General features: G+C 41.0%; 1 protein-coding gene across 9 annotated transcripts in view; it reads right to left on the bottom strand.

The window, feature by feature from the left end:
* The window catches only part of RBMS1 (RNA binding motif single stranded interacting protein 1), a 592,904-nt gene that overhangs the window by 124,310 nt on the left and 442,745 nt on the right, over window positions 1–25,849 (bottom strand). For all 9 annotated transcript variants that reach the window (XM_085645456.1, XM_085645455.1, XM_085645453.1 and 6 more), the window contains exon 3: window positions 3,293–3,351. In XM_085645456.1, the coding sequence (XP_085501582.1) occupies window positions 3,293–3,351 (59 nt within the window). The remainder of the gene's footprint in view (window positions 1–3,292; window positions 3,352–25,849) is intronic.

Below are 25,849 nucleotides of genomic sequence, written 5' to 3'. Positions count from 1 at the left end.
GATAAACTATCACAAAGCTACTGGTCATCGACCTAACACTACCAATCATCAATCTTTAAGGTACTATAGTAAAGGCACTGATAGTCTTAAAGCTACTTATTATTGACTTATAACTACTGACCACTGACTTGAAAATACGGATGGTCAATCACACACCTATAAATTGTTGATCATAAAGATACTAACTGTTGGTCATAAAGCTACTGGCAGCTGATCCTAATCGACTGACCTTACTGTCCCAAGTAAAGCAGTTCAACGGCTTTCAAATACAGACACCACCTCTTGAGGCGCTCCCTTTCAAGTCCAACACTGCCCTTCCGGGTGAAGTGCCTGCAGTCAAGATCTTTAACTCCAGGTGTGTTAGTTTGCGCTATCAGCATTTCAATCTGCAGAGAGCAGGTGTTTGGCGGGCCTTTCATTATACGTGGAAGTGTATACGCTTTCTGAATTTGCAGGCAAAGAGGCCAATCTTGCCAGTATGGTCAGAATATAGGACCCTTTTAAGAAGCTATGTAGAAGTCCCTCAAAAAAGTGAAAAGGAAGCACCAAGTGACCCGCAAAGTCCTTCGTACTGTCACGAGATAGCACAGTGCACATCATCGGCTGCTTTCTCTCACCACAGATGAGTCACTTCATTTGCATCCACTCCACCCAACACATTATTTACTCCACCTTAACTAGAAACACATCTGGTTTGTTCCCAAACATTGACAACATTTTCGGTTGGAGTATGTGTTGAAACTGCATTTTACTGGCCTTTTCACTAATCTATGCTAAGATTCAGGGCATATTGTGACATTTTTTTCATTTGAGACACCTCACTCGTGGGCCACAGCACTAGGTTGTAAGCTCACCAAAATGTACTAATAGAAGACGGCTGAAGCACTGTGTAGATGATGTTGAGGGATGAGAAGTCCCACCCAGAGCACGAACTTCTGGGTGCATGAAGTTTAGCCAAATGCCGCTTGACAGTGGACTGATACATGTATAGGTCAACGGGCTCCCCTTTACAGTGGCTGATCGGTAAATGAAGATTTCTGCAGAGACTGAATCTTAAACTATGCAAAAAGAACTCCTTAGAGCCCCCCCCCTCCGTTTACCCTCTTTCCGAAATAACACACAAGTATTTTTTAGTAAACCTTAAGAAGCAAATTATAAACTTCATGCATTAGGAGTTTAGTTTTTTTACTTTCTTATTCGGGATTATATCTTGCTATATGTGCTTTGTTTGTGAACAGGTAGGATGTGTTTTCATTGTTTGTGCACGTTTTGGGCGTTCAGTTGGACGGCAGACTCTCCGTGACGCAGACTTGCAATTTCGGGACAGTGGTGGGAGAAGCATTAATGGCCCCAGGTGCTCTCGTCTGTACAGACGTACAGCGGCTGCTACTGACAGCCTGGTACACCCAAAGTCCCACTGACTGTTTATTTTTTTAATTAACACTATTACATATATTGCATTCATGAATGGGAAAAAGAAAAATCAGGAGTTAATCTTTTTTTGAGCTGTTATTCAAAATATGTAGGTTTGCAGAGGGTATTTAAGGGACAGATAAACGTGGCTATACTGGAGGTAGGCAGTGATTTCTGCAAGCACACAGAAAAAACCACCTTAACATGTAAGCACGTCGAAATAGAACTATCCTAGGGTCAGTTCACCTGCAGTTACTTGCTTTCATTCTTCAGGAATGTATCCTAATGACAGCATCTATCCAAAGGGAAAGACTAATTGGCAGCCAGCCAGTGCTGTGTACTTACTTCATCAAAGCCAGATTTTCAGTTTTTGCACAGTGATGTGAATGGACTGCATTCCAACTCTGCTGGATACAACTAATCCCACAAGCAAAAGACCAAAGGCAAAAATACATGGTGATGGAGCAAGATATAAGGTGAGTGGGACAAGGCTAAATGCCAAAGATACAAGACACCAGCCAATGGGACGACGAGGCACCGTGCCAATGGGACGACGAGGCACCGGGCCAATGGGACGACGAGGCACCGGGCCAATGGGACGACGAGGCACCGGGCCAATGGGACGACGAGGCACCGGGCCAATGGGACGACGAGGCACCGGGCCAACGGGACGACGAGGCACCGGGCCAACGGGACAGGGCACCGGGCCAACGGGACAGGGCACCGGGCCAACGGGACAGGGCACCGGGCCAATGGGACAGGGCACCGGGCCAATGGGACAGGGCACCGGGCCAATGGGACAGGGCACCGGGCCAATGGGACAGGGCACCGGGCCAACGGGACAAAACACGAGACCAACAGGACAAGACACGAGACCAACAGGACAAGACACGAGACCAACAGGACAAGACACGAGACCAACAGGACAAGACACGAGACTAACAGGACAAGACACGAGACCAACAGGACAAGACACAAGGCCAATGGGACAAGACACAAGGCCAATGACACTAAGTCAAGGGGACCTAAAAGGAGGTCAATGGGATAAGGTAGAAGACCAATGGAACAAGACCTGAAGCCAACAAGAGGTCAGTGGGATAAGACACCAGGGGAATGGAACAAAACACAAGGGCAAGGCACATGGCGACTGGGACAAGACAAGGTAAATCGGACAAGACACAAGGTCAATAAGCTAAGACAGGACATCAATAAAGCATGGCAAAAGACAATAGGACAAGATCTGAGGCCAATTGGATAAGATCTGAGGCCAACAAGAGACAGTGATAACAGACACGAGGTCGGTGGGACAGACAAGTCCAGTTGGACAAGACATGAGATAAGACCAGTGGAACAGGACATGAAGCCAAGGGGAAAAGGCATGAGGCCCGTGAGCCAAGACATGATTCCAATAGTGCATTCTTCTTACAAATACTTACAAACAGGAAAAGCAACCAAACAACATTTCAATGAACAGAAAAATGTCATGGACACAATGAACTACAGCGAAAGAACTACTAATTACATTTAAGTTTTTAGATTTCAGTTTTTGGTCACCTCTGAATTGCCAGTGTTCAGGAGGCAGAAGAGAACAGGGACAAGAATGATAAATGTAGCAAAAAGGTAGCCATATTCTGGGCACAGTGTACACCAATCATGAATTACAGTAACTCTGCACTGAATTCCTAATGCCATAAGTTATACCGCACCCTACGATTCTAGAGAGAACCTTCAATGAAGAAATATTCAGCATGAAATATGTCCAAATTTACTTGCAAAGAAGAGAGCAGAGCTTAGCAAGTGCACTTTCTTACATTTTAAATCTCTTTATATCCAACAGGTCAGAACATGCAACCATTGACAAAAATGAAATAAAACATACCTTTGCACTTATTTGTCGTTTTATCCAATATAGCTTTTGTTGAAACTATTTTGCCGTACCTAAGAAAAAAAATGAAAAACGTTAGAATTCTGACATAACAAAGATTACACACATTTAAGAATGTTTGAAGTAGATGCCACAGTAACTTCATCCCACAGTATCCACATGCTCCTCGTGGACATGTCTGGGGATACAGTGCTTTTGACACAGTGACAGATGAGCGATAAATAGATACGTTTACAAAATACAGAATCAGTCCTTTAAAAATTATTAGTTTCCCTTCCTCTCCACCATCTTTTTACATAAGAAGTTCTTAGTGGGACAAGAGCTTACAGTATATAAGGGGACCTTTTGCCACAACTGCAATAAGGTTATCTGCCCCATGCATTGTGGTGGGAGAATCATGGAGATAGCAACAACGGCAAACGATCAAGCACTCACTTTATTCTCAGCAAAGACTACATAGATGAGATTGTAAGAATAGCCCTCTTATCTCATTCTTTTTTTCTGAAACCTTACTCTTTCTTGGGAGAAGATACAACCTTAGTGTTTGGCTTGATGCTTTCACCATGGGAAAGACCTGCATCCTTGCTCAAAAAGATCTGGATTTTTCTGTCAATTGGTAAATGGATATGACATGGACAACTTAGAAAGTTGTAAGCGCATCTAGAGAACACATTTACCCCGTTGACTGCTGTGAATGTAAACAGCCCTGGTCCTGTGGCATTAACAACAGAACCCATTTGTTGCACTACTTACAGCGAACAGTAGCCAACAAGGTGGCTCTCATCCTAAAGCAACAACACGAACATGTCTACAGCCCCAACAATTGTTAGTGAATTTAATCTCTTAGGACAGTGGTTCTAAACCGGTGGTCCTAGGATCCATGGGGGTCTGCGAGGCCTACTAAGGGGCTCCTCAACTGATTTACAAAATTAAATATATTGAAATAAAAAAAATATATATATTATAGTACATACAAATAAAGAAGTGACATTGAAAATGCAAAAACTTTTTTATATCGAATTGTGGATTACGCAAAATATTTCAATATTTGAGCATTTATTTGGTGTTTACTTGTGTTTGTATTTTTGCTTATTGTTTTGAGGCCCAAATCATATAAATTGCTCAGGCGGGGTTCTCCAGCTTACAATAATGACTCAGTGGGGCCCCCCAATTTTCCAGTAATGATTCAGTGGGGGTCCACAGAAGTTAAAAGTTAAGAACCGCTGTCTTATGATATCCGGTGGCGGCTAATCACTGGCGCTTTGAGGTGCACATTTATTTGGACATTGATACAATTAAGGATAGGACATGGGGATCCCTAGCTTTTCCCCAAGTACTTTGCAGGTAAACTCTGCAGTAGCAGCAAATCACTTTTCTTTTTGACCAAGGAATGGGAGCCACAACAAAAAATTAAAACGGATGACAGGCTCAGGTAAATGGGTGCTGGCATATTAGTGGATTCCATGTATTGTAACCCTTTAACATGCCTACCACTGGATTCACACAAAAATTCACCAGTAAGCAATTAATAGCAAAACTGAGGTATCAAGGTTATTGCTACAGTACACGGGTGGTCCAGTGGGCATCTCTGGGCCCCAGCTAATTGTATAATCTGTATAGCCATGAAATACAAGCCAGAGGAGGACAAAAAGCCTACCTTCTTAATTCTGGATTCTAACTAGTATGTTATGAATTCTTTGAAGAAATCTGTATGACCCTGTGCACAGACGTCAAGCAAGGTTAGCATTGAGTTGCACCTCAATGTTCCACAAATCATGAGAAGTTGCCAAGTCAAATCCTCTTAAATTTATACACGGATGGGTGCATACATCGATGGAGAAGAACATATAATGAGAACTAACATTACTACATGAAACATTTGGTCTTCCGTGTAACAGCTATTCCTCATGCCAAGCACACTATTAGAATAGAATGCAACTAGTACCCAATTTGACAAGGAACAGCATGGAAAGAACTTCAATGTCTGGGAGTACACGGGCTCTTGCACGGCATGATGAAACAGGGGGTCGAAAGAATTGTTAAAATGCAACATGCAATGTGCCGATGAAACCAGGTCCAGCCTTGCATGCGGCAGGGTCTTAATGTGCTGATTTCTTAAAATAGAGGCAGTGTCCTCAACATAATGAGCCAGGATATATTCAAGAACATGTTTTAGGATGGATTCTTTAACTAAATAAGGCTAACAGTCAACCGGCTACTAAATGTTTTAGGGCGTAGATCATGTTGGTGTCTGGCATACAAGCAAAGCCACTGCTAAGCACTTCCCAGAGCCCAATATCAAGACAAATACATTTTCTAATCTCGTCTTACTTCAACTTAAAAAGTTCGCTGGCAGAAAGTTGACTGGCTAGATAAAAAAGTAACCATAACAATATTCTAATTTAAATGCAAGTCTTCGGCCACCATAAAAACACGAGGAGGACGTCTGTGATGCGCCACTAGGTTGTGGTGAAATCTAGCACATGATTCATTAACGCATCAAGCGTTTGACTTGTTAACCCATCCCCACCGATGATAACCGCTGATGCAGGCAAGTCAGTCTGCCTAATCATTTCTTGCTTGGCTCAATATTCTGCTTTTTATTTTTTTAACTTTTTCCATGGGAAGCAGAAGTCTCACCAATGCATCTTAAATAACTTATCAGGTTTTTGATTACTCAGGTCGTTTTCTGAAATCTAGGACAAGTACCATATGCAAATATTGGCCCAAGGTTAATGTCCCATAAAAAATAAATGTCTCAAAGGTTGCAAGCATTTCGGGTAGGAAAGACTTCAATGAAAGAAAAAACAGTCCCCCAAAATCAACAACAAATACGACACTACACTTCCAACACACAAACGGGCACCGCATAACAGCACTAAAATTGTATTTATATTTTACAGTGCTATTATTTACAACTAGAGGTTTCACTGTTCTGGACAGCATGAAAGAATACTAGCACAAGTACGAACACTAAACGTTTAAGCAATTGCAGTGACTGATGTATAGATCATTGTGTAGGTTTCGATATGGTGTTGGGGCCAAACCACAAATCAGGGTTCCCAGCTACACCATCCACATTTAGCGAAAATGTATCCCAACTAAAGACGAGCATTGTCAATGCCAATAGGTCTGGCTTATAATTTAAAGTGCCTCTAAAGTTACTGGTGAGTTGGAGTTCTCAATGTTTCATCACAGGTGACCTATGTCACTCATCCTTGTACCCACGCATGCATTCATCCACCCAGTGCTAAATCCTTACATTCATCTGCTCACCCATCCAGGTTAAAATACACAACTCAACAAGCATTTTCCTGATAAATTAAAAGAATAGCAGTAGAAGAGAGAAAAGTGCCACTGCATGAACATGGCTGGCATGTTCCCGCGCTTAATAATCGATTAAAAAAAACTGTGGAGAGAGTCCATACTGGAAACGGATTAGGTATAATGATTAAATGCGGTACCGAGCCAATAGGGCTGACATGTAATTATCAAATGTGGCAGTCATCTTGACAATGGATACACCCATGAACAAGATGAGAGCCTGCTTTAGAAGCTGTGCACTGCAGAAGAAATGATCAGTAAACAAGAACCCCGGAAGCACTAGTAAGGGAATGGCTGGAGATGATTAAAAAAAATACATTTTAAAAAAAGGAGAGAAGGGAGGGAAAAGTGGGGGCCTGTAAAAGCAAGGGCATGAAAAAGTCAAGTGACTTGAGGCCAAACCCTGGCACTGAACTGTATTTAATTTCAAAGTGAATATGTGCATGTGATCAGGCAAAATGCTGTAACTCAGATCGCTAATTAAACCAACGGCTGAATTGGGCCGATTAACGGTCCTATGTTATCTGCTGTCATGGACAGAACAGAACACAAATGACAGTCAAATAGCTCAAAGGGTGGAGAAGACTGCCCAAAGCCCCTCTATGTATGTAGCGTTATACATGTAATGGTTATGAATACTCTTGAATACAAAAGGTTGGCAGACAGCAGATATAAAGAACTGTAATGCATGCATGGCTAAATGCCATGCATGAAATTATAAATATACGTAGATAATTACAGTTGGCAAAACAATATACAACTGCTGCTCAGAGTGTCTAGCAAGGGATTATCCGAGAAAAAAAATATTTTACCCCAGGATTTGCTAGACGTCTTAAGCAACAGGAGAACCCTTGCCTACTACAGTAATTGTTCAGATTCCATGTAACAAAAACAGTCTAATAACAGTCCACCCCAAGAGGCCTATTGGCTTTAGGATATGTTATTGATTATAAAGAAGGCAGCCATATTGCATTTTTTGTAACTTTTCACAATAAACATTAGATATATGCAGTCCTTAATTTGAGCCGGTGGTTTCCAGTGCTCGGCACCGGTATCAATTTGCCACATGGGGGATTATGACAATCTGCCACATGGTGGCGCTGTCTGGCTCATTTAGGTACCAGCACAACAACAGCTATGTGTGATGATTAATAAGTGTGTTTGTTTGTACTGTAATTGCCAGCTGACAGGGGCAATGTGTGGTACCTGCTGCAGTTGTCTATCAACGATACTTATTAGTTTACAAATTTGGCACTGGATGTATGGCGTCGACACCTTTCTTAATAAACTAATCTGGTTTAGAACCTTAATAAATTATTACCGTAACTAATTCAGGCTTACTGCACTGAACATAAGATTTCCCACATGACAACCATAGGCATAGAGTCAAAATTACAAGTTTATACAAAATTACTGTCCGCAAAACAATATAGAGCCATTCCCAATTGGACCCTAGAGGGATTCTCACAGTGCAGATCTTCTACCCCAACGGTTTGTCAAAAAGAGTAATCAATAAAAATTAAAAAAAAACTTGCCTAATATGGTGATCTGTGGGATTCCATATGACCAAATGTGAGTGTACAGACTTTATCAGAGATTTAAAAATCCACCTTGCAGGCCAATTGACATTAACATTGCACATACAACTTCTACTCAATCAATGCTATAGTTACAGGGATCGAAATGTTGGTGGAGACTAAGTGCCTCTCCAGTCGTGCTTCTTAAACTTCTCTCTGATCATCACAAAAGGTCTTGTGACAGATTCACTATCAGCAGGACCTAAAACGCTTAGTGTAAGTATTTTAATATTGAGATATTAATCACATCAACAGAAATTATGCTATTACTCACTTTTCATCCTGAAAGGGCCAGATACTTTATTTTATAGCTCTTCACTCATATTATAAACTGATTTATATTTCCATAAAGTCAAACTGAGGGAAGGGATTCACATTAAAATATTATTAAAACTGTGCCTCCAAACTTTTCTTTAACTGATGTGGGTATGTTACGGCGGTGTCACCCGGCATATCATGCATACCATGTCTTTTAGCGGTGCTTGGCTCTTCCCTTTCATCATGACTCTTTGCAAGGCTTGCACCCAGTCCAAGGCGAGTGATCAGGATTTAGTCACCATGAGTCTCTACTTCTGGTGACATGACACATTGCTGCTTGTAAATCCGGTCTAAAGGCTTAGGAGGTGGGTTTGTCAAGTCAGCCTGCTGTGGGCCTAATTCAAAAGACAATGTCTTTCTTGCCTGCTAGCATGGCGGAATTTATAGCACATTCAATGCATGAAAAAGCTGCAGAAATTTGGCAGTAGATAGGCATAATATTTGTAATCGGAGGCAAACTCGGGCACAGCTCACCTCTTACTAGTTGCTTTCTTGGCTGATTAGTGTCAGTGGACAGCTTAGGTAGTTCTCACTAACCAACAGGGCCAAGGGAATCTTTTATCAAGTAGGCATACCATGTCTGTTGTTTGGAAAGCGGCTGCACTACACTGCTCTGCTCCAAGTGTCTAAAGAATATGAATGGCCAGGTTTTGGTCAATCCGAACAAGAAGATCCATGAACTGACCAGTCACATCCATGCTATGTACACGGAGTGCCATCAAGAACGAAGAGGGAGCCCGGTAAGTTCTGCCATCCACCATCAAGTAGGTGGTTGTAGTGAATGTTAGGCACTACCACATATGTCTGAAGTTGTATGGTCACTAGAGATTGTGAGAAATGAGACTGGACAATAATGCGGGCGAAACGCTGCAAAAATCCAGAATTTCTAGTAACACGAAATTTTAAACATGTCACACTACGCCATTTCACGTGGTTTGCCCACAAATCTCTTACAGAAGGGAATTTTGTGCTTGAAAAGGTTTCCTGCCAGCATACTGCTATATTTTTAATTAGGCAAGGTATACCCTTGTGGAAAGGAAATCTCACAAGGTACCAGCAAAACACATTCCTCACTTAAAGGATAATTTTGCTAATTTTTAATTCAAATTTTACAAAATCAATTTTGCAATCTCCTAGTTTCAACCTGTTGAAAGCAGATGTAATGAATTGTTATACAATACACATCAATGTATTAGGGTCAACAGTCTTCGCATACAACGAGATATCTCGTTGATACAAACTTGCTTATTTTAAACAATCCAAATAACCCCGGGACCGTTCTCCACTAACTGAATTTAATACTATACAGCAGTTAACCTAACCACGTTCCTCAACAGAGTACACTTTAATGTACCTTCCATTTACCGTACTGGCTCAGGCTCAATCATCTACCTCAAAACTCCTTCAATGTCTTTGAAACACCCTTGGCTCTCCTCAACAGCATCCTTATACCTTCACTTTAAGTAATTCTTCTTCGCCGCCAGACTACTCAGGTGTATAAATCACATATGCTTGATAACTTGGTTATTTTTCCATCTGATCTATTCCAATATTCAGGCATTTTGCAATCCCATTCGGCCCATGGGGAATTGGATCTGATGGTATGCATCATCTTTACTGTTCGTCTCATTAGTATTTTCTTATTTCGTTCCCACTCATGTTTATTTTCAAATTGCATATTCATTATTTCATGCATACGTCAGCTGGTCTGCGTCCATGCAAAGCGTCACAATAATTGCTGGGATATTGCATAACCAGCCTGCGGAAAGGCTTGGGAAACCCTGGTTTCCCAAGTCAAAATATGCAAATGTATGCAGAGATCTATACTGCTGTCAGCTGTCGAGCAGAAACAATATGGGGATATGCAAATAGCCATTTCACTCAGACAATTTTAAAATCATTTTTAAATACACGCCTGCCCTAAAATCTGAAAGTCTGTGTTACTGAACCATGACACCAACCTTCTCATTATCAATGTTGTAACACTATGGATCCCGTCATGACTGGCCAGGATTTGGTGGAGGCAATTGTATTCCCCTGGAGTTAGTGAGAACAGTACACGGTTATCTCAAAGGCTGCGGAATTGCCAGGCGTCATAAATTGAACTCTGAGAAATGGAGAATTACTGGGGAACTGCCAAATCCCGGTTCAATTCCATGGTTGATTCCTCATTTCCCCCCCCAGAGTTAAATCGGGACATTTATGCTGCTTTTAGCAGGCAAAATGTTTGGGTGGAACACACAAATCCATGGTGTTACTAGGAAATTTGTAGTTCGATAGAGCTCGTAACACCGGTTACTAGTCCCATCGAATTACGAGGTAACTTGTTGTAAGCGTCTAAGTGTACAATTGCACCACTGCCATTTAACCCAAGTGGGGTATCTAGCAACCAGGCTAGGAAGCGCACTGCTAACGGGGGACAGTCGGGCACAATAGCAAAAATTAAATAACTATTTTTAATGAAGGCCTAACTAATGCTGTGTGGTACTGTTGAAGGGAATGTTCAACATGGGTATTTTTTCTGTCTTGCATAAATTGCTTAGCTTTAAAAAAAAAAAAAATACACTTCTGTTTCAAAGCACAACTTTAAACATAGAAAATGCACATGCATGTTTGTTAATAGCTCCCTGGAAATTCCAAACAAGCACTAGGGCGTTTATACTTTAATTCTTATTGTAGGATGCTTGACGTGCCACTGGTTACAAAAAAGCACTTCCAAAACAGACCAACCTGAAATTAAGTTGAGGGCATGAATAAAAGGTATATAGCCTATGCATCCCAGCCCGCCATTTCACACCAGTATAACACAGCACACTATCCTTTGCACCACTCAACACATAATGTTCATAAGAAATTTCTCAGAAGAATTAAGCAGGCGACCAACTCATCAGAGTGAGCATTCGCGTTTATTGACCAAGAAGAACGCTTTGGACTTGGGGAGTAAATGGTATTTGCAATTTCATCCATGGAAAGAGTGCAATACCCAGACTTGGCAAATCTCTTAATCTGGGTTGTTGAGCCTAAAACTCACACGGTGGAAGAGCATTTATTACCCATAGGTAGAAAGCATTACTTCAAAAGGATTTCATCCAGTGCATCTTTGTGAGTGGGTCACACACCCAGGTGAAATTTTCATTATGCTGGCAAAATCTTGGGAAATTTATGTATTTTGCATTACATAAATTCAGTGAAATTTCTTGCAATTTTGCAGGAGCAAACTGTTGTGTATAATCAGCTCCCGGGATACTGGTTCAAGCAGAAAATGTCGCGCAATAACAGCAACCGCAGTCGAACGGCATTTTCTCCTCAAACTAGTCACCTGCCTGCAGCTTGGGCTACTTTTCCGCAAGGTATGGCCTTACTTGTCATTTTCACGGCATACAAGCCAAATCGATGTAATGCACATAATTTTGTGAAATTCTTCCACAAATCATCTTCCCTACCAAAAAAGTTACAATATCACCAACCATGTCTTTCCAGGACCTTCATTTGTACGCTTGACATGCACAGTGCACAATCCAGTCCTGGCAGTCAGTCTACATCTACAGTTCAGGATAAGAATGCATTTACAAAAAATACAGGAAATAGGATGTGACGTATTATGCAATCGTTTGTGCTAGAATGAACACCGCAAATGAAAAAGATTACAGGTTTCAGACAACCTGTGGGAGCCAGTGGCACAGACGGATGATCAGTCTGGGTTATTAAACTAGTTCAGACATAGGCCCTGAAATGTATGGTACAGCAAAATGCTGCAATGCAAAACAAAAAAAAGTAACCATTAAATGGGTGCTTGCAAGATGCCCTTTTAGAATGTAATACACATACTCGCCAACACATGCCACGCTCATGCACTGTGCACTATCCACATCGTACCACCTCTTTTAACCACAACCTCGCCAGGTGTATGAAGCGCTATGCAAATAATTCAATTGGACCACCCACAAAGCACTTCAGGGGTGTGAAAAGTGCCATTTTGATACCAATACACATATTGCTTTCAGTGTTGTACTAATGCATGCTAAATCATCCAACTAGCATGAGATTACACAAGGCTTGGCTTGGACCAACCTGCATTGAAATCTAAAGCCCAATTGTAGTTTGTGATCTTGAAACCATATCATAGCTGCAATCTAAAAGTCGAAAACACAGTCTACATGCAAACTAACAATGGGGTCCATAATGCAATTTACTGTCCTCTGAAGCACTCGGCATCCTGTCACTTTAGGGGATATTGCTTGCTGGATTGATTCTGCAGTGCATTTGGAGACAGGCAGTCTGTGCTGCAGACACACTCACTCAAAAATGAACAACCAGGGAGCACTGTGCTCTTCCATTTCATGTATAATTCAAGCCCTGATGAGCATCAAAATCACATTGATTAAGAACAGCAAAAATGAGCCTTTGCAAAGAACTAAAAACAGCAACGCGGTTCTATTATTGACTTAAATCTATTTTCCTTACATGGAGGGAGCAATAGGTTTTTAGATGCATTGCTAGAGCGACAGCTCAATTTACCCATAATGTACAGCAAACCGAAGCCTGTCAGTTTGAAACATTGGCCGTTGTTCACCTGAAACAAAATTGACTTCTATAACTAATCTATGCAGAAAATGGTAATACTAATTTGATTGTTTTGATCTGACACGAGGGCAGTGTATTAAGTGGAAGGCGCCAAGCAAACAAATGCAACTCATTTTGAAAATTGGACAATCTGCAGCTGTTGTCACCTTCCTTACTTTACAGTTTCTCATTTTTTGAGGAGTGGAGGATGTGTATAAAGTAGTTAAATATGGCGGAATATAGACACGATTTTTAAATTAGGTTCAGGAATTCTCAGATACGACTAAATATCTTACATTTTAGCTACACATCACTCTAAACTGAGAGATACAGTTAAACAAAACATTGGTTAAGCCAACACGCCTTACCGTTGTTGATGCTTTTTGGAAATGCTGGACAGCAGCCATAACAAAATAAATAAAAGAGCGCATCATGGCGCGATGCACACTTAACACATCATAAGTATTGAGATGCTACTGACGCAGCATCATTCAGAAAGATGAAGTGTGCACATGCATGCATCACCACCCATGTGCATATCTGATTGGCGTGGGCGCCATTTTCTTAACTTTTTTAATTTACTGATCCAAGATAATGAACGCCACTTGGATCAGCAAATAAACAAAAAATAAGATTTTTAACAGCGGGAAAGCACTTTTTTTAAAGTGGAGCGGACCGACAGCTAATCGCTGCAGCCCAGCAGTCCCAAAAATTATATGATTTTTTTAATGATTGCAAGTGTTCTGGGGAGCAACAAAGGAGTGGGAGAGAAGCAATGGTGGGAGCAACAGACGGGTAGAGCTACAGAAAGGACGGGTAGAAGAATAATTTCTAAAACTCAAGGATTTGGTGGGAAGGAAACTGCACGCTTGGGAGAGATCCCGAAAACACATGTAAACTCATGGGAGTGCTCAAAAAGGTAGTTCCATAAATGTGAGCGGTGAAAGGATACACGTCAGCACAATCAAAAGGATGGTTAAGATGCTATATGCCAGGAAAGGAACTGTCACAAGGAGGGGAGGCAAACCATGAAAAAAGAAGCAAGCAAAGTACGTTTTCAGTATTGTCCACAAAAGGCATTCATCAACAGAAAGATGAAAGCTGCTGGGTAGGCGAGACCTAAAAATGTATTTCTTAAATGTCCCTTTTGTAATGGTTATCATGGAGTAATTAGGGATACCTCACAAACACTGCCCAGGCTCGAAGTAAGATTTAAGCCCCATGTTCTTCACTCTCCACTTTTAAAATCCACCTGTAAAGGGAATTTTTAAAGCTTAAAATTTGCTTTTTGGTTAAAACTACACAATATACCATTAAAACCCATTTAAAACTATTTCAAAACCAGTGCAATATTAACTATTGTGAATTCTAATTGCTTCTATATACCATTTAACAGGGTTCAAAGCTAAAACTGTACAGTTATGAGCACACAAAAAATGTACAGATGCATAAAGTGTAGAGATTAGAAATTAAAATAATGCATTATATGCACAATTGTATTACTAAAAAAAGAGCATATATATGTAATGTATGTACATCACAGGACCACAAACCCCACATTGGCATGATATGATGGCCAGAATCCCACATTTCCCGCGGTGAAGGGAAGGAGTAGACAATCGTGTCGCAGCAGTTCTCAAATCCTCTTACAGGCAACCTGAAGAGGCGCGTTTCGAGTACAAGCCAGTAGCAATGTCACACACAAAGCCATCGCCTCTGCCTCCAGTGCTCTTGAACTGTAAAAACAACCTCCTCGTAACCCGATCCCTCTACCTTCACTTAAACCTGCTAATGCAGCAATAATGTGCATCCAAACTCGCTCTTTGTGCATGTTGTCATCTCTGTATTCCTCCTTGATCTAATAAAATAATCTCATATTACACACACACACTTCCCCAGCTAACACAAATGGCAAACAACCTTGTATTGATTCATAATATTCGCACATGCCTCCCCCATCGAGTCCCCCCGTCTTTGAAAAAATCATAAATTACTTCACTGAATTTATTTTAAAGATTTTTTTTCTATAGGCAGACAAGGGCCCTAGAGCGCTTCGCAGAGGACACTTTACCTCTCAACTGAAGCAGTAAAAAAAAAAAAAACATATCGAAAAATATAATAATACACAAAACATCAACTATAGCTGTAATATACAACAGCAGCATAAAAAACAATATTACCTATTTATGCAGTTTCACAAACTAAAATCTAGAGACAGACGTTGTAACATGCCTAGTGAATCTTCATCATACCTCGTAGGTCTACTGCCAGATTAAGAAGGTACGGACCCCAAGAAAGGTGCCAAGTGGTAGATGAGGAGTGAAGGGCATTCGTGTATGGTAATATAAAATGGACAGGTAGCATGAAAAATATGGAGATTTGCTGGAGCTAGAAGCACTCGTGGGCAGGAGTTAGTGTTCTTCAGTGCGTCCGTACTGCAGCAAAAGTCTGTTTAAAAACATCCAGAACATTGGATTTGACCCAAAACCCCTCAGCCATCTCGCACTTGCACTCAATTGAGCTAGGCAGGGATCACAGAAAAATAATTGTTGAGAAGGAAGTCTTGTGAAGGCCTGTAATCAGGTGCTGATTATCAAGGGGGTGGAATTCTATACTTTGTCCTTGAGTGAACAACGGAGAAATAACAGTTAGTCAGTCTTTTTGTTAAAAGCAGGGATTTCAATTAATAGGCAGTCAGAGCTGCAAAGTTGGTAGACCCACTGTAGAACTTCAATTTCTTAACTAGGTGGTCTGAATGGTCAGAGTTTCTGAACTATGCAGGAAAGTCTGAGAGTGGAACTACCATCAATCAATCAGAAAATAATATATATGATAGGAGTGATATGATTAAAGTGCTCTGCTCCTGAGATCAGGCGTTCTGGCTGCATGTAGAGAAGCATTTCTGGGGGAGATGGAGTTCATTTTTTGGAATGCCGGATTAACCGCATTCCAATAGCCTAGCCCTGACAGGACCAGAGCTTGAAAACCTTTGTTTAGGTCTTGTTCAGCAAGAATAATTTGAGTTCAAGTTGGTGTTTTGCGTCTTTAGCCAACTGATAGGTCTATGAAGGTTGAGTCAATTGTCCAAAAATAAAAAAGCTGAGAGACTGAATGTGTTAAATGATGGCTTAAGAGAAGCCTTGTAGATTAGTAGAATGTTGACCAGAGTCAAAGTGAGTTGAGAGATATCAGAAGGGGGTGAAACTTTCTGGTAGAGGTTGGTGATTTCACAATATTGATGGGAAGATATGTTGGATTTATTTATGTGGTTCCAGACATAAACTGAAGAGGAAAGGGGCTTATATAGAGATTTCAGGAGGCCCTCAGAGGTATGGCTACTGAACTGGAGAATGAAAGACCCAATGTTATCAGTTGTGAGCAGTTAGGAAAGATTTGAACCAGTCTCAGACTGTTCCTTTAATGCCCATATGGCTTTTCAAAGTGTGATTAAGAAGGTCATGGTTAACTGTATCCAATGCTGCTGAGAGAGCATCAGGCAAGAGTCACCACTGTCCAAGATGCAAAGCACATCATCAGTGATTTGCAGAATGCGAGTCTGTGCTGCAACAACTCTCAAATCTGTTTACTGCCTTATTCAGCTACATTAAACAAGGACATGCATTTTAACTCTGTTTGGTATGATTATCAATAAAAGGCCTGTTTTTGCACTGTGGAACTGGAAAACTCACTATTTAACAAGGTGACGCAATTTAAGCATTTTATATGGTAACATTGAAGGACCGCAAATCAGGCCAGAGTGTTGGGCAGATTTCAGAATACGCTCAAAACTATCAAAACTTCCATTTCAGATACTTCTGTGGAATGATAGGGAAAGTGTGTACTGTGCTAACTTACTGAATTATGCATTCTGTGTGTTCTTTTAGACTGAAGACGAAATAGATAATTTCAGATGCAAATAAATGTTGAATTGCCGTTTGTATCGAACAGGGTTCAAATAAATAAAGCGCAAGTAAGGAAAAATATGACAAACGAGAAGCAAGCAAATGAGTTACGATAAAGCCACCCAATGGTAAGCAATGGACAAGTTCTAAGCCCACTGAAAGCTATCAAAATGTATTGCACGCGACAGTGCATGTTCTGTCTCAGGCATTTCCTAAAAAGCAACACTTGAAATGCAGCAGAGAAACAAAGGTGCGAGACAGTCTTAGAGAAGGTAAAGAGTCAATGCTCCATGGGAGGCACAAACACAAGATAGAGAGGCAGGGACATGAATAAGAAGCAGGCAATGAGAGTAACAGGAAAGCCTATAAAATGTCAGCAATGGGTGGGCTCGAAGCCAGTCTATGTTCTCTGTAAGACACACTATGTCTCACAAAAGTCAGCGCATGCGCTGTCTAGTAGGCTCGACCTAAACAGGACCCAAACTAGTAGGAGAGCTAAGGAGAAATGTTCCACAAGTCATTTATCCTGGAAAAGAGGTTTGTATTGCATAGCAATGGCTCGTTGTTGTTATCCTGTAGGCAACAAAAAGCTTAGCATTTCCAGAAAACAATGCTAAAAAAAAAAGTCTGTTCGATTAGTTAGAGTAAATCAACGGGGCGTGGTGTGGAGGCTTTCCTTCAGTACAGGCGAAGCATGTGTGACTGCAACAGTATTCAAAGTTCAGCAGTATTCTTGGGTCCAACAGCAAAGCTCAATGACTTCCAAATATACTGCTTCCATGCAGATAGATCACAGTATGCCCCCCCTCCCCCCATTTCCGTCTAGAAAGCACTTCATTGGTCTCACATACCTCATTTCAAACAACAAAACATGGGCAACACCAAGGCTGGTTTGCAAATTAACACGTGGTTGCAACTATGCACCCCCAAACAACCTTTTGTGGAAACACTAACCTGAAATGAGCAAGGGCAAAGTGTAATACCTAGTAATCCAAATAACTTTGAGAAGACATTGCAGTTTTTGCTGCTTTCATGACATTTGCAACACATTTATTTCAGCCTTCCATTCTACTGAGGGCAACTTCATTTTTCTTAGGACGTAAAAGTAGGTTTAAATTTCCACAGCACACATGCCAACCATAGCTTCTAGATATTATTTGTTTTGCAAATATGAGAAGAACATTCCCACAAGTTTGAGATGAATGAGTTGTGAAGGTATGCAAACATTAAAGCAACATGGCAATCCAATATTCTTTAAGATGAGGTGCAGTGCTGCTACTCTCAGGTTACAGGCCCTTTCTTATATCTTTCTGTGAAACAACGTTTGTTTTCAGTGGCGTAGAGTCAGGGGGAATGTAAGTATTCACTGTATAAAGTATGAACTTCCTCGAGGGTCGTGCTAACATAATGCATCTAAAAGTTCAAACAGGAAAGGAAAAAACTGATGATGACCACTTAAACACGAGAAATTAAGATATCCTATGTCTGAAACAAGAGCAAACTTAACATTTCACTGATACTAAAATCTTGCAGGCAGCTTTTATGGGTGGTCACATAACTCGGAGCTCAGAAATCTAAAATGTACTTTCTTACTTTTGACAAACAGTGTTTTAGGTCACTGGGCATGGCAGACAACAAAACTGATGCACAACAGAGTGCAAGCACAGTATACTGGTGCCAATTTAAAACAAGCATTGGCATAGCCAATAGGTCTCGCCTTTGGGACCTTACAAGTGTTTAGCCATGCAACAGTTGCATAACTAAATACTTATAAGGTCCCAAAAGCGAGACCTATGGGCTATGCCAAGCGCCCGCGAAAGTGAAAGTAATCGTGGTAAAGCGTGGTGCGCGCGCTCGCGCACATGCACTGTAGCTCTAGGCTGGCCTGGTAGCACTTTTTGGAGCCCTCTCAATAAGTCTCGCCAGACCAGCGCATGCGCTGGGTCAGGCGAGACCTAAAAAACATTAGATTAATTCAGTGGCTCTGACTTTGTAATCATGGCATGAAATCGTTTTTGTGACCACCGCACCAAGATGTTGTGCATCATCTTTGGAAGCTTATGTGCTTGAACTGGGGTAGAATACTGATTATTAGTATTAATTTCTACCGAAACCATTCAAACAAAAGTGAAGTGGGGGTTTGACTTTTGGGAACCCAAACTCTCTAGGGACCACCATTATCAAAGATCGCTTAACTCTATTAGTGTGAATTCTTTCTTGTTCACTGTTAACCACTTCTGAATTTTGGTGCCTCATTCCTTCTCAGTATCAACGAAAGAAGCCTTCGGTGATGTCCTTCAAACCTCACTTATTACCACAAACGAGTCACTGAGCAGATGCCGGAGAAGGGCTGTGCCCCTTGATGCTATTGTTGCTTAAATCAAATTTCCTTTAAAAAAAAAAACAGAAGACAAGAGGTGTTTGAAAAAACAAGAACAGTTTGTTTAATTAAACAGTTCGGATGGGAGAACAGATACAGGCACTAGGGCTGAGGATTTTCTTAATTTACATCGAATTTGAGGTCTCTTTATATACAATCTTACAACAAGCAATAATGATTTACGGCGTACCATATATAGTGAGGAATGTTGGTTGCTGCATTTAGGGTGATAAAGCAATGGTTAATGGTTACTACAGGTGGGTCTTGACCTGTGTGGACACAGTGTGGCCAGTGGTGAATTTGTCCAGATGTCCGGCATGGGGAGCGAGTGATCACTACGTATGCTAGGCCCCGATTGGTTGCGTTCCCCACTCGTGTCATCTGACTCTATGGTGTTTTTAGGAGTGCGTACCCTCACTGGTCATGTGTGCTTTATTGGGGCAAACTCCCCTGACCATTGTAATGTTGCTGCCCCTATCTGTGGAATTGATCAAGAGTTTCCTGCCCCAGTGTTTGCCTGTCAGATATGCACCCTCCCACCTGTGACCCATCAATCAGTAATGTTGGGCCAAGGTCGCAGGGCCAGCCTAACTACATACTTGCGTGTCTAGGTAAATGTGCTGTTCAAAAAGGGTGATTCTAATAATAAAGATGATAGTTCATTTTTGTCGACAAACAGATCGATATCCATATTAAACACAACATTTGCTTCAAAAGATCTTACCTCAAGTTTAGGAACCTATTGCGCCTTGTGGTGTCATCACCACATGAATAATTTAAGTGTTACACTAACAAACATCATCATCACCAACAGCATCTAAATGTATGTACCCATGGAAAAGCTTCAATGTTTACTCGTTCTGGGCTGGTCACTCTTACACGCAGGAACTTAGCTCTGTCAATCAAATTCACCGCTGACTCACCAGGATCTTTGACAAAGTAGCTTCCCTGAGAGCTTCACGACAAGCAACTCCGACAGAAGACCAGGCACTTGCGCAAAAGTACATTTTTTACAGCAGAGCAGGCTGGTAGGAAATGCAAGGTGATTGGCCTCAGCAAGGGGTGAGGGTACAACGGAGAAGTGGGTGGGATAATGCAACTTGGAGGTTGGGGGGGGTTTAAATAAAAAAGGTGGGGCTGGGAAGATGATAGGAACAAGTAGTGATATAGAGAAGAAGAGCCGCACACCAAAGTGAAAGCAAGTAGAGAGTTGAAGCTGGAATTATGGGAACAGCAGCACATGAGGGAGAGAGCAAATGGGGGAGTAGAAAGCAACACAGAGCATGTGACAGGCCTTTGAGGGGAGAAGCACACAAGGAAGAGAACATGGAGTGTCTAAAGAAAAAAGTAGGTACCTAAATATGAGCAGCGGAAGAATAGAAGTAGCCAATCAAAAGAGTGGTAAAAAGAGTAAAGAGGCTATGATTCAGAGGAGGGACAAACACAAGAAGACAAGCCATCTATTAAGAACCAAGCAAGAGTAACAACAAAGCCAAACTATAGTAAGCAATAGCCAGGCTGTAGGTTTTTGGTGTGGTCCACATAAGTCTTTGGCCTGCAGACATCCAAAAGCGATATGGTAAGCGGGACCTAAAAACGGTATGCTGCAACAATACGAAATGTATGAAGGAAGCATGAAAAGGCCATGACCTTGCCACTCTAAACACATTTCAGATGGCACTTGGCCAGCCAAAGAACTTTTCAAAATCAACTGAGAATGCTGAAACTCATACATCACTAACCATTCTCAAGAATTCTGCATCTCTATTACCGAATACTGGACTAAAAAAACAAATAATGACCTGGAGACTTACTTCCTAATAAAGACAGTCCCAGTCCCTGTCACACAGCCAATAGAGTGTAATTCTGTCCATGTTAATACACACCTGACCTCTGTTTATTTTATGTGCTTTGCATAAAAGAAACAAATGAACTAATCACAACTGTGAGCACTACTGGATCACCTACGGTCTCCTCCAATCCAACTATATTTAAGAACAACCCCCTACGATCACATATGCCCACGCTAGCCGTAAGGATGATTCACGAATGTCTGTTAACTTCAGACTTCAACAGTGAATCAAAAACATCAAGCTTCAAACCAGTCTTGAAGTAGCAAGGTCTCATCCATGTTGACAACGAACTACAGACCTCTAAGAAACTGGCCGTTTCGGAGTAAGTTGACTGAAAATGAACTATTCACTGTCATATTCCAATAAGCTGCCAATGTAGAAGAGGTAGTAAATTGACCTTAACTTATCAGGACGACTGCATAAAATGTTGACTCAAATAGAGGTGTCACACTCCTACTTAATCTCTCAGCAGCCTTAGGCACAGCGGACCATCAATTGCACCTCTGAGGTCTAAACACCATAAAGGTATAGTGCATGGCCATAAAATGGTTTAAACATACCTCACAGATGGAATAACAAATTTACTTTAGCCTTCACTCATTTCAATACCATTCTAGCAAAACTTGGGTGCTCAACGGTCGCCCCTCTTCTCTTCAATGTTTACCTCTCCACACGTACCTAAGCAGGTGATGCAGATATTATTCTAAAATTTGAAGAAATAAAACAAAAAACAGACATGTTGACTGTCCACATGCCGAAAGGCAGAAAACTATTTAAATACAACAAAATCACTTGAAACTCAACCCAGAAAAGCAAATATCTTCACATATGGAATATGGGAATCACGCGAGGCCAGTATGACTAAGCCAAAGTAGACTGGATCTCCCCTACTAACTCAACAGAAGAAAAGAATTTCAGCTCGATTACAGACTCCAGGCTCATTATTCCAAGATCAGTTCTAAAGTGTGACAAATCGTTCTTTTAACACTACAAGAACATGATGTACATTTCCATGCCTGGATTTCTACATGGTCCCAGTCTGAACACAACATAATGTCACACCTTTACTACACCAATGACTTCCATAGCAGGCTCATTTCAACAAACTTACACAAATCCAGAATGCCTCTGATAGACATGTTCTAGCCTAAAGTGGCATGGCTAGTTCCCTCCTGCCCTTCATGTCCTGCACTGGGCTACTTGCCACAAGAATAATTTCTTCCAAATCTCTCTGCATCACTCACCGTTCAAAATATTTGGACTGCCCAATTTTTCTATAGTCCAGTTTCAGTCGTAACACCAAAAGGAGGAACCTTAGACGAAGAATTCACCACTCCTGTTTGTCTCAACTTTCAGGACAACTTGTGTAGGTGTGAGCGCCTTTTCTGTGAAAACTTGAAACAATGAAGAACTACCCAAGGAAATAAAAATCATCAACAATCACCTAAATTCAGAAAGCAAGACAAATGTGGCTTTTCCCTAAAATAGGACACAGCTCACATCAAGTCAAGTTCCCACATCTGTACACTCCTGTAATCCTGCAGCCAGCTGCAGAGTTACTCATGCTCCTGGAATCACTCAATGTGGTTCGTCCACAGCGGCATGGCAGTGCTTTATGTGGATTGATCAACCATTACTTCTGGTTGAACTTGACAGAGTGCCACCTTAATGATCTGAATAATATTCCATGCAGGTTGATCCTTCTGCCACCATTGGATGGGCCCACATAACTGGAGGGCTCTTATTTCATAAGTTGAAACAGCCCATACATTATTTACCCTGAAAACCACAAACCAAGGCCAATCGCGGTTAATATCTACACATGTCGCAGCCCATGCACAAAATGTAGGTACCTGCATGTGCTGCTGCATCAATTCTCACACCTTCTACAACACATAATGCTTATTCTCAGCATTGTTAATGCGGTTGTATGTGATTTCATAGAAAAACGATTTCATGGAATACCATTACCGAGAAACTTTTTCATCTGTTTAATTTAATTTTTTTGAGTGAATGGCATTTACCTTTTTGTAGAAACCAATTCATAGAATGTCTTTTTGGTCGAAATAAGTTTTTGAATACTTATTTTTTTAAGTGTAAATGCAACGGTGCAAGGTCTTACTTTCAGTTACAGCTTTGTCTGAGATATTTATTTTAATGCTTTACTTCAGGGAACATTATTTCATGTTTATATATTTTACACTGTCAAACAAGTATTTTGGATGCTTCTAATTCATTGACCCATCACCACCCGTAAACTCCATCCATCACTGGCCCCTCTCAAACCCTAAACACCATCAATCCCCTGTCCCCTAAAGCCCTTGACTACACTCATTCCCTGAAGCCTAAAAACACTTTCTTCACCAAAAATCCACCATCCCTGAACCATAAAATCCCTCACTACCCCTAACTCCACCCATCCCCGAGCCCTAAAAATCCCTTTCTATGTATAACCCCCACCCATTCCATACCCCTTAAAACACCTCACCATACCCAAACTCCACCCATCCCTGAACCCTAAAAAACCCTCACCGACCTTAAGCACCAGTCATCCATGATCCATAAGAACTCATCACCCTAAACTACTCATCCATGAACCCTAAGTACACCTTTCTAGATCTAAACCTCACCATTCTCTGAATCCTTAAAACCCCTCACCACCCTAAATTCCTCAGTTCCCAACCCTTAAAATTCTTTACCTCAATAACCGCTGCCTATAATTGGACCATAAAAACCTACACCAGCCCTAAACTCCGCCCATCCATGAATCCTGAAACCCCTGAACACCCTTACAGCCCATATGTGCACAAATCTTTAGGAAATTCAATATGGAGTGGACCTTCAAAATTTCATTATCAAAGTATCATTTACCAGATGTTAATCGTTATCAAAAATATTTTAATTCATTCTACAATATTATACTCATTTTTTTTGGCTAAAAATCAATACAAATACATTATTTACAAATACAAATGTTCTTATTTAGTTCATTGCATACCACATGATTTATATATTTCTATAATGGTTCTCACTAAATCCTTTCATGCATACTCCCACATTTATCCAATGCCTATCTTATCATGGATTTTATACAGATATAATACAGAAATTCTGAGCAGTTTTTATACTTCAGGCAAACCATGGATTATCCATTGTATTCATTGCGAGTAGCCTCTAATCATTACTAGAAATATTTTAGGACTTTCTTCATATAGGGGATCTTTACAATTTAAGGATTTAGTATCACCAATTGAGGTATGGCCTCTATTTCAGTTGAAAAGAAAATTCATAATGGTCATGGATGCAATTAGTCATGTCCTTACCCTTACAGTCCATCCATCCATGTAACCTAAAAACACCTAAACACCAATCATTTGTGAATACAAAAAAACCCTCACCACCTCTACACATCGCTTATCTCTGAACCCAAAAAAAAACACTTTCAATGCCCAAACGCCAATTATTCCCGACCCCTAAAAAACCCTCATTACCCTAAACACTACCCATCCCTGAACGCAAAAAACCAACAGTAGTCTTAAACTCATCCAATTTTAATGAAATTTTCGATTTTTCCTTAAAATTCTTTTTTTTTTTTAAATGTTTCCTTCAATTTTCGATTTATTTGTATTTCCTTAAAACTGCCTTTCCTTAAAATGGGTTTCCATGATTTTCTTTCCTCCAATGAGGTATCTCAGTTTTCGTTTTCCACAAACGATATACTACACCGTCAAACCTCACATACTTCACCACACTGTTTCCATACAAGTCAAACAGAACCCAACACTTTTCTACCATTCACGTATAGTGTGTCCTGCATATGGGTGTTAACCAGAGAAATGTACAACTTTGTCAGGTCAATGATCTCCCTTCTCCACTTAATATTAAGAAGAGATTGTTTAACAACTTAAAGAAGCAAACATACTTTGAAGTACCTTTCTGCATATGTTATGTGAAGCTGAAAAGCAAGTTTGTCCAGCCACAATTATTTGTCCAGGATATAGGGCTTTTTCACGGCTACTTACTTGTGTTTAAGGACTTCTGAAGAGAGGGGCAATTACTGCTGTAACAGGAGCCTGCTTGTGCTTATCCTGTATGGTGTGGGTTATACAGAACGGTGAAGTAGTGTGGCAGATCGGTGTCCGAGTGCATCAGTGTCTTACTGTAAAGCTGTTGAGATGGGTGGTTGCGACGTGCCTATTGAAATTCCAGAGACTCCATTATCATGGTGAGAAAAGGACATTGTCCCTGAGGTCATGATATGAGGCTTCTTCCTTTGGGGTGTTACATGGGGTGCGTAAGGGGCACAAGTTGCAGAGTATGAAGAACAGAATGTATTCGCTCTTCCTTTACCTCAATACATGCAGACGAATTTGTCTCTCTCAAGAAATACTTAGTTGCCCGGCTTGATGGTGGGCTGTGAGGGCTTCAGGTGATAGTTTTAGACGAGCCGAAGGAGATGACAGATAAGTCATCCTGCAGTAGTGGAAAAAATGTCTCAACAAGAGGAGGATAAAATGGCCATCCAGATGGGCAAAGACAGCTGGAATAGGTGGATGACTTTTTCATTCTCCCAGGTGCATGTGTGAATAGGGGGTCCTCACTGGAGCACGCTCAATAGTTGGATCTTTTATGTT

This window comes from Triturus cristatus, chromosome 3_1 (genome assembly GCF_964204655.1).
Source record: "Triturus cristatus chromosome 3_1, aTriCri1.1, whole genome shotgun sequence".
Taxonomy (NCBI): Eukaryota; Metazoa; Chordata; class Amphibia; order Caudata; family Salamandridae; genus Triturus; species Triturus cristatus.
This window is presented reverse-complemented; position numbering and strand designations above follow the sequence as displayed.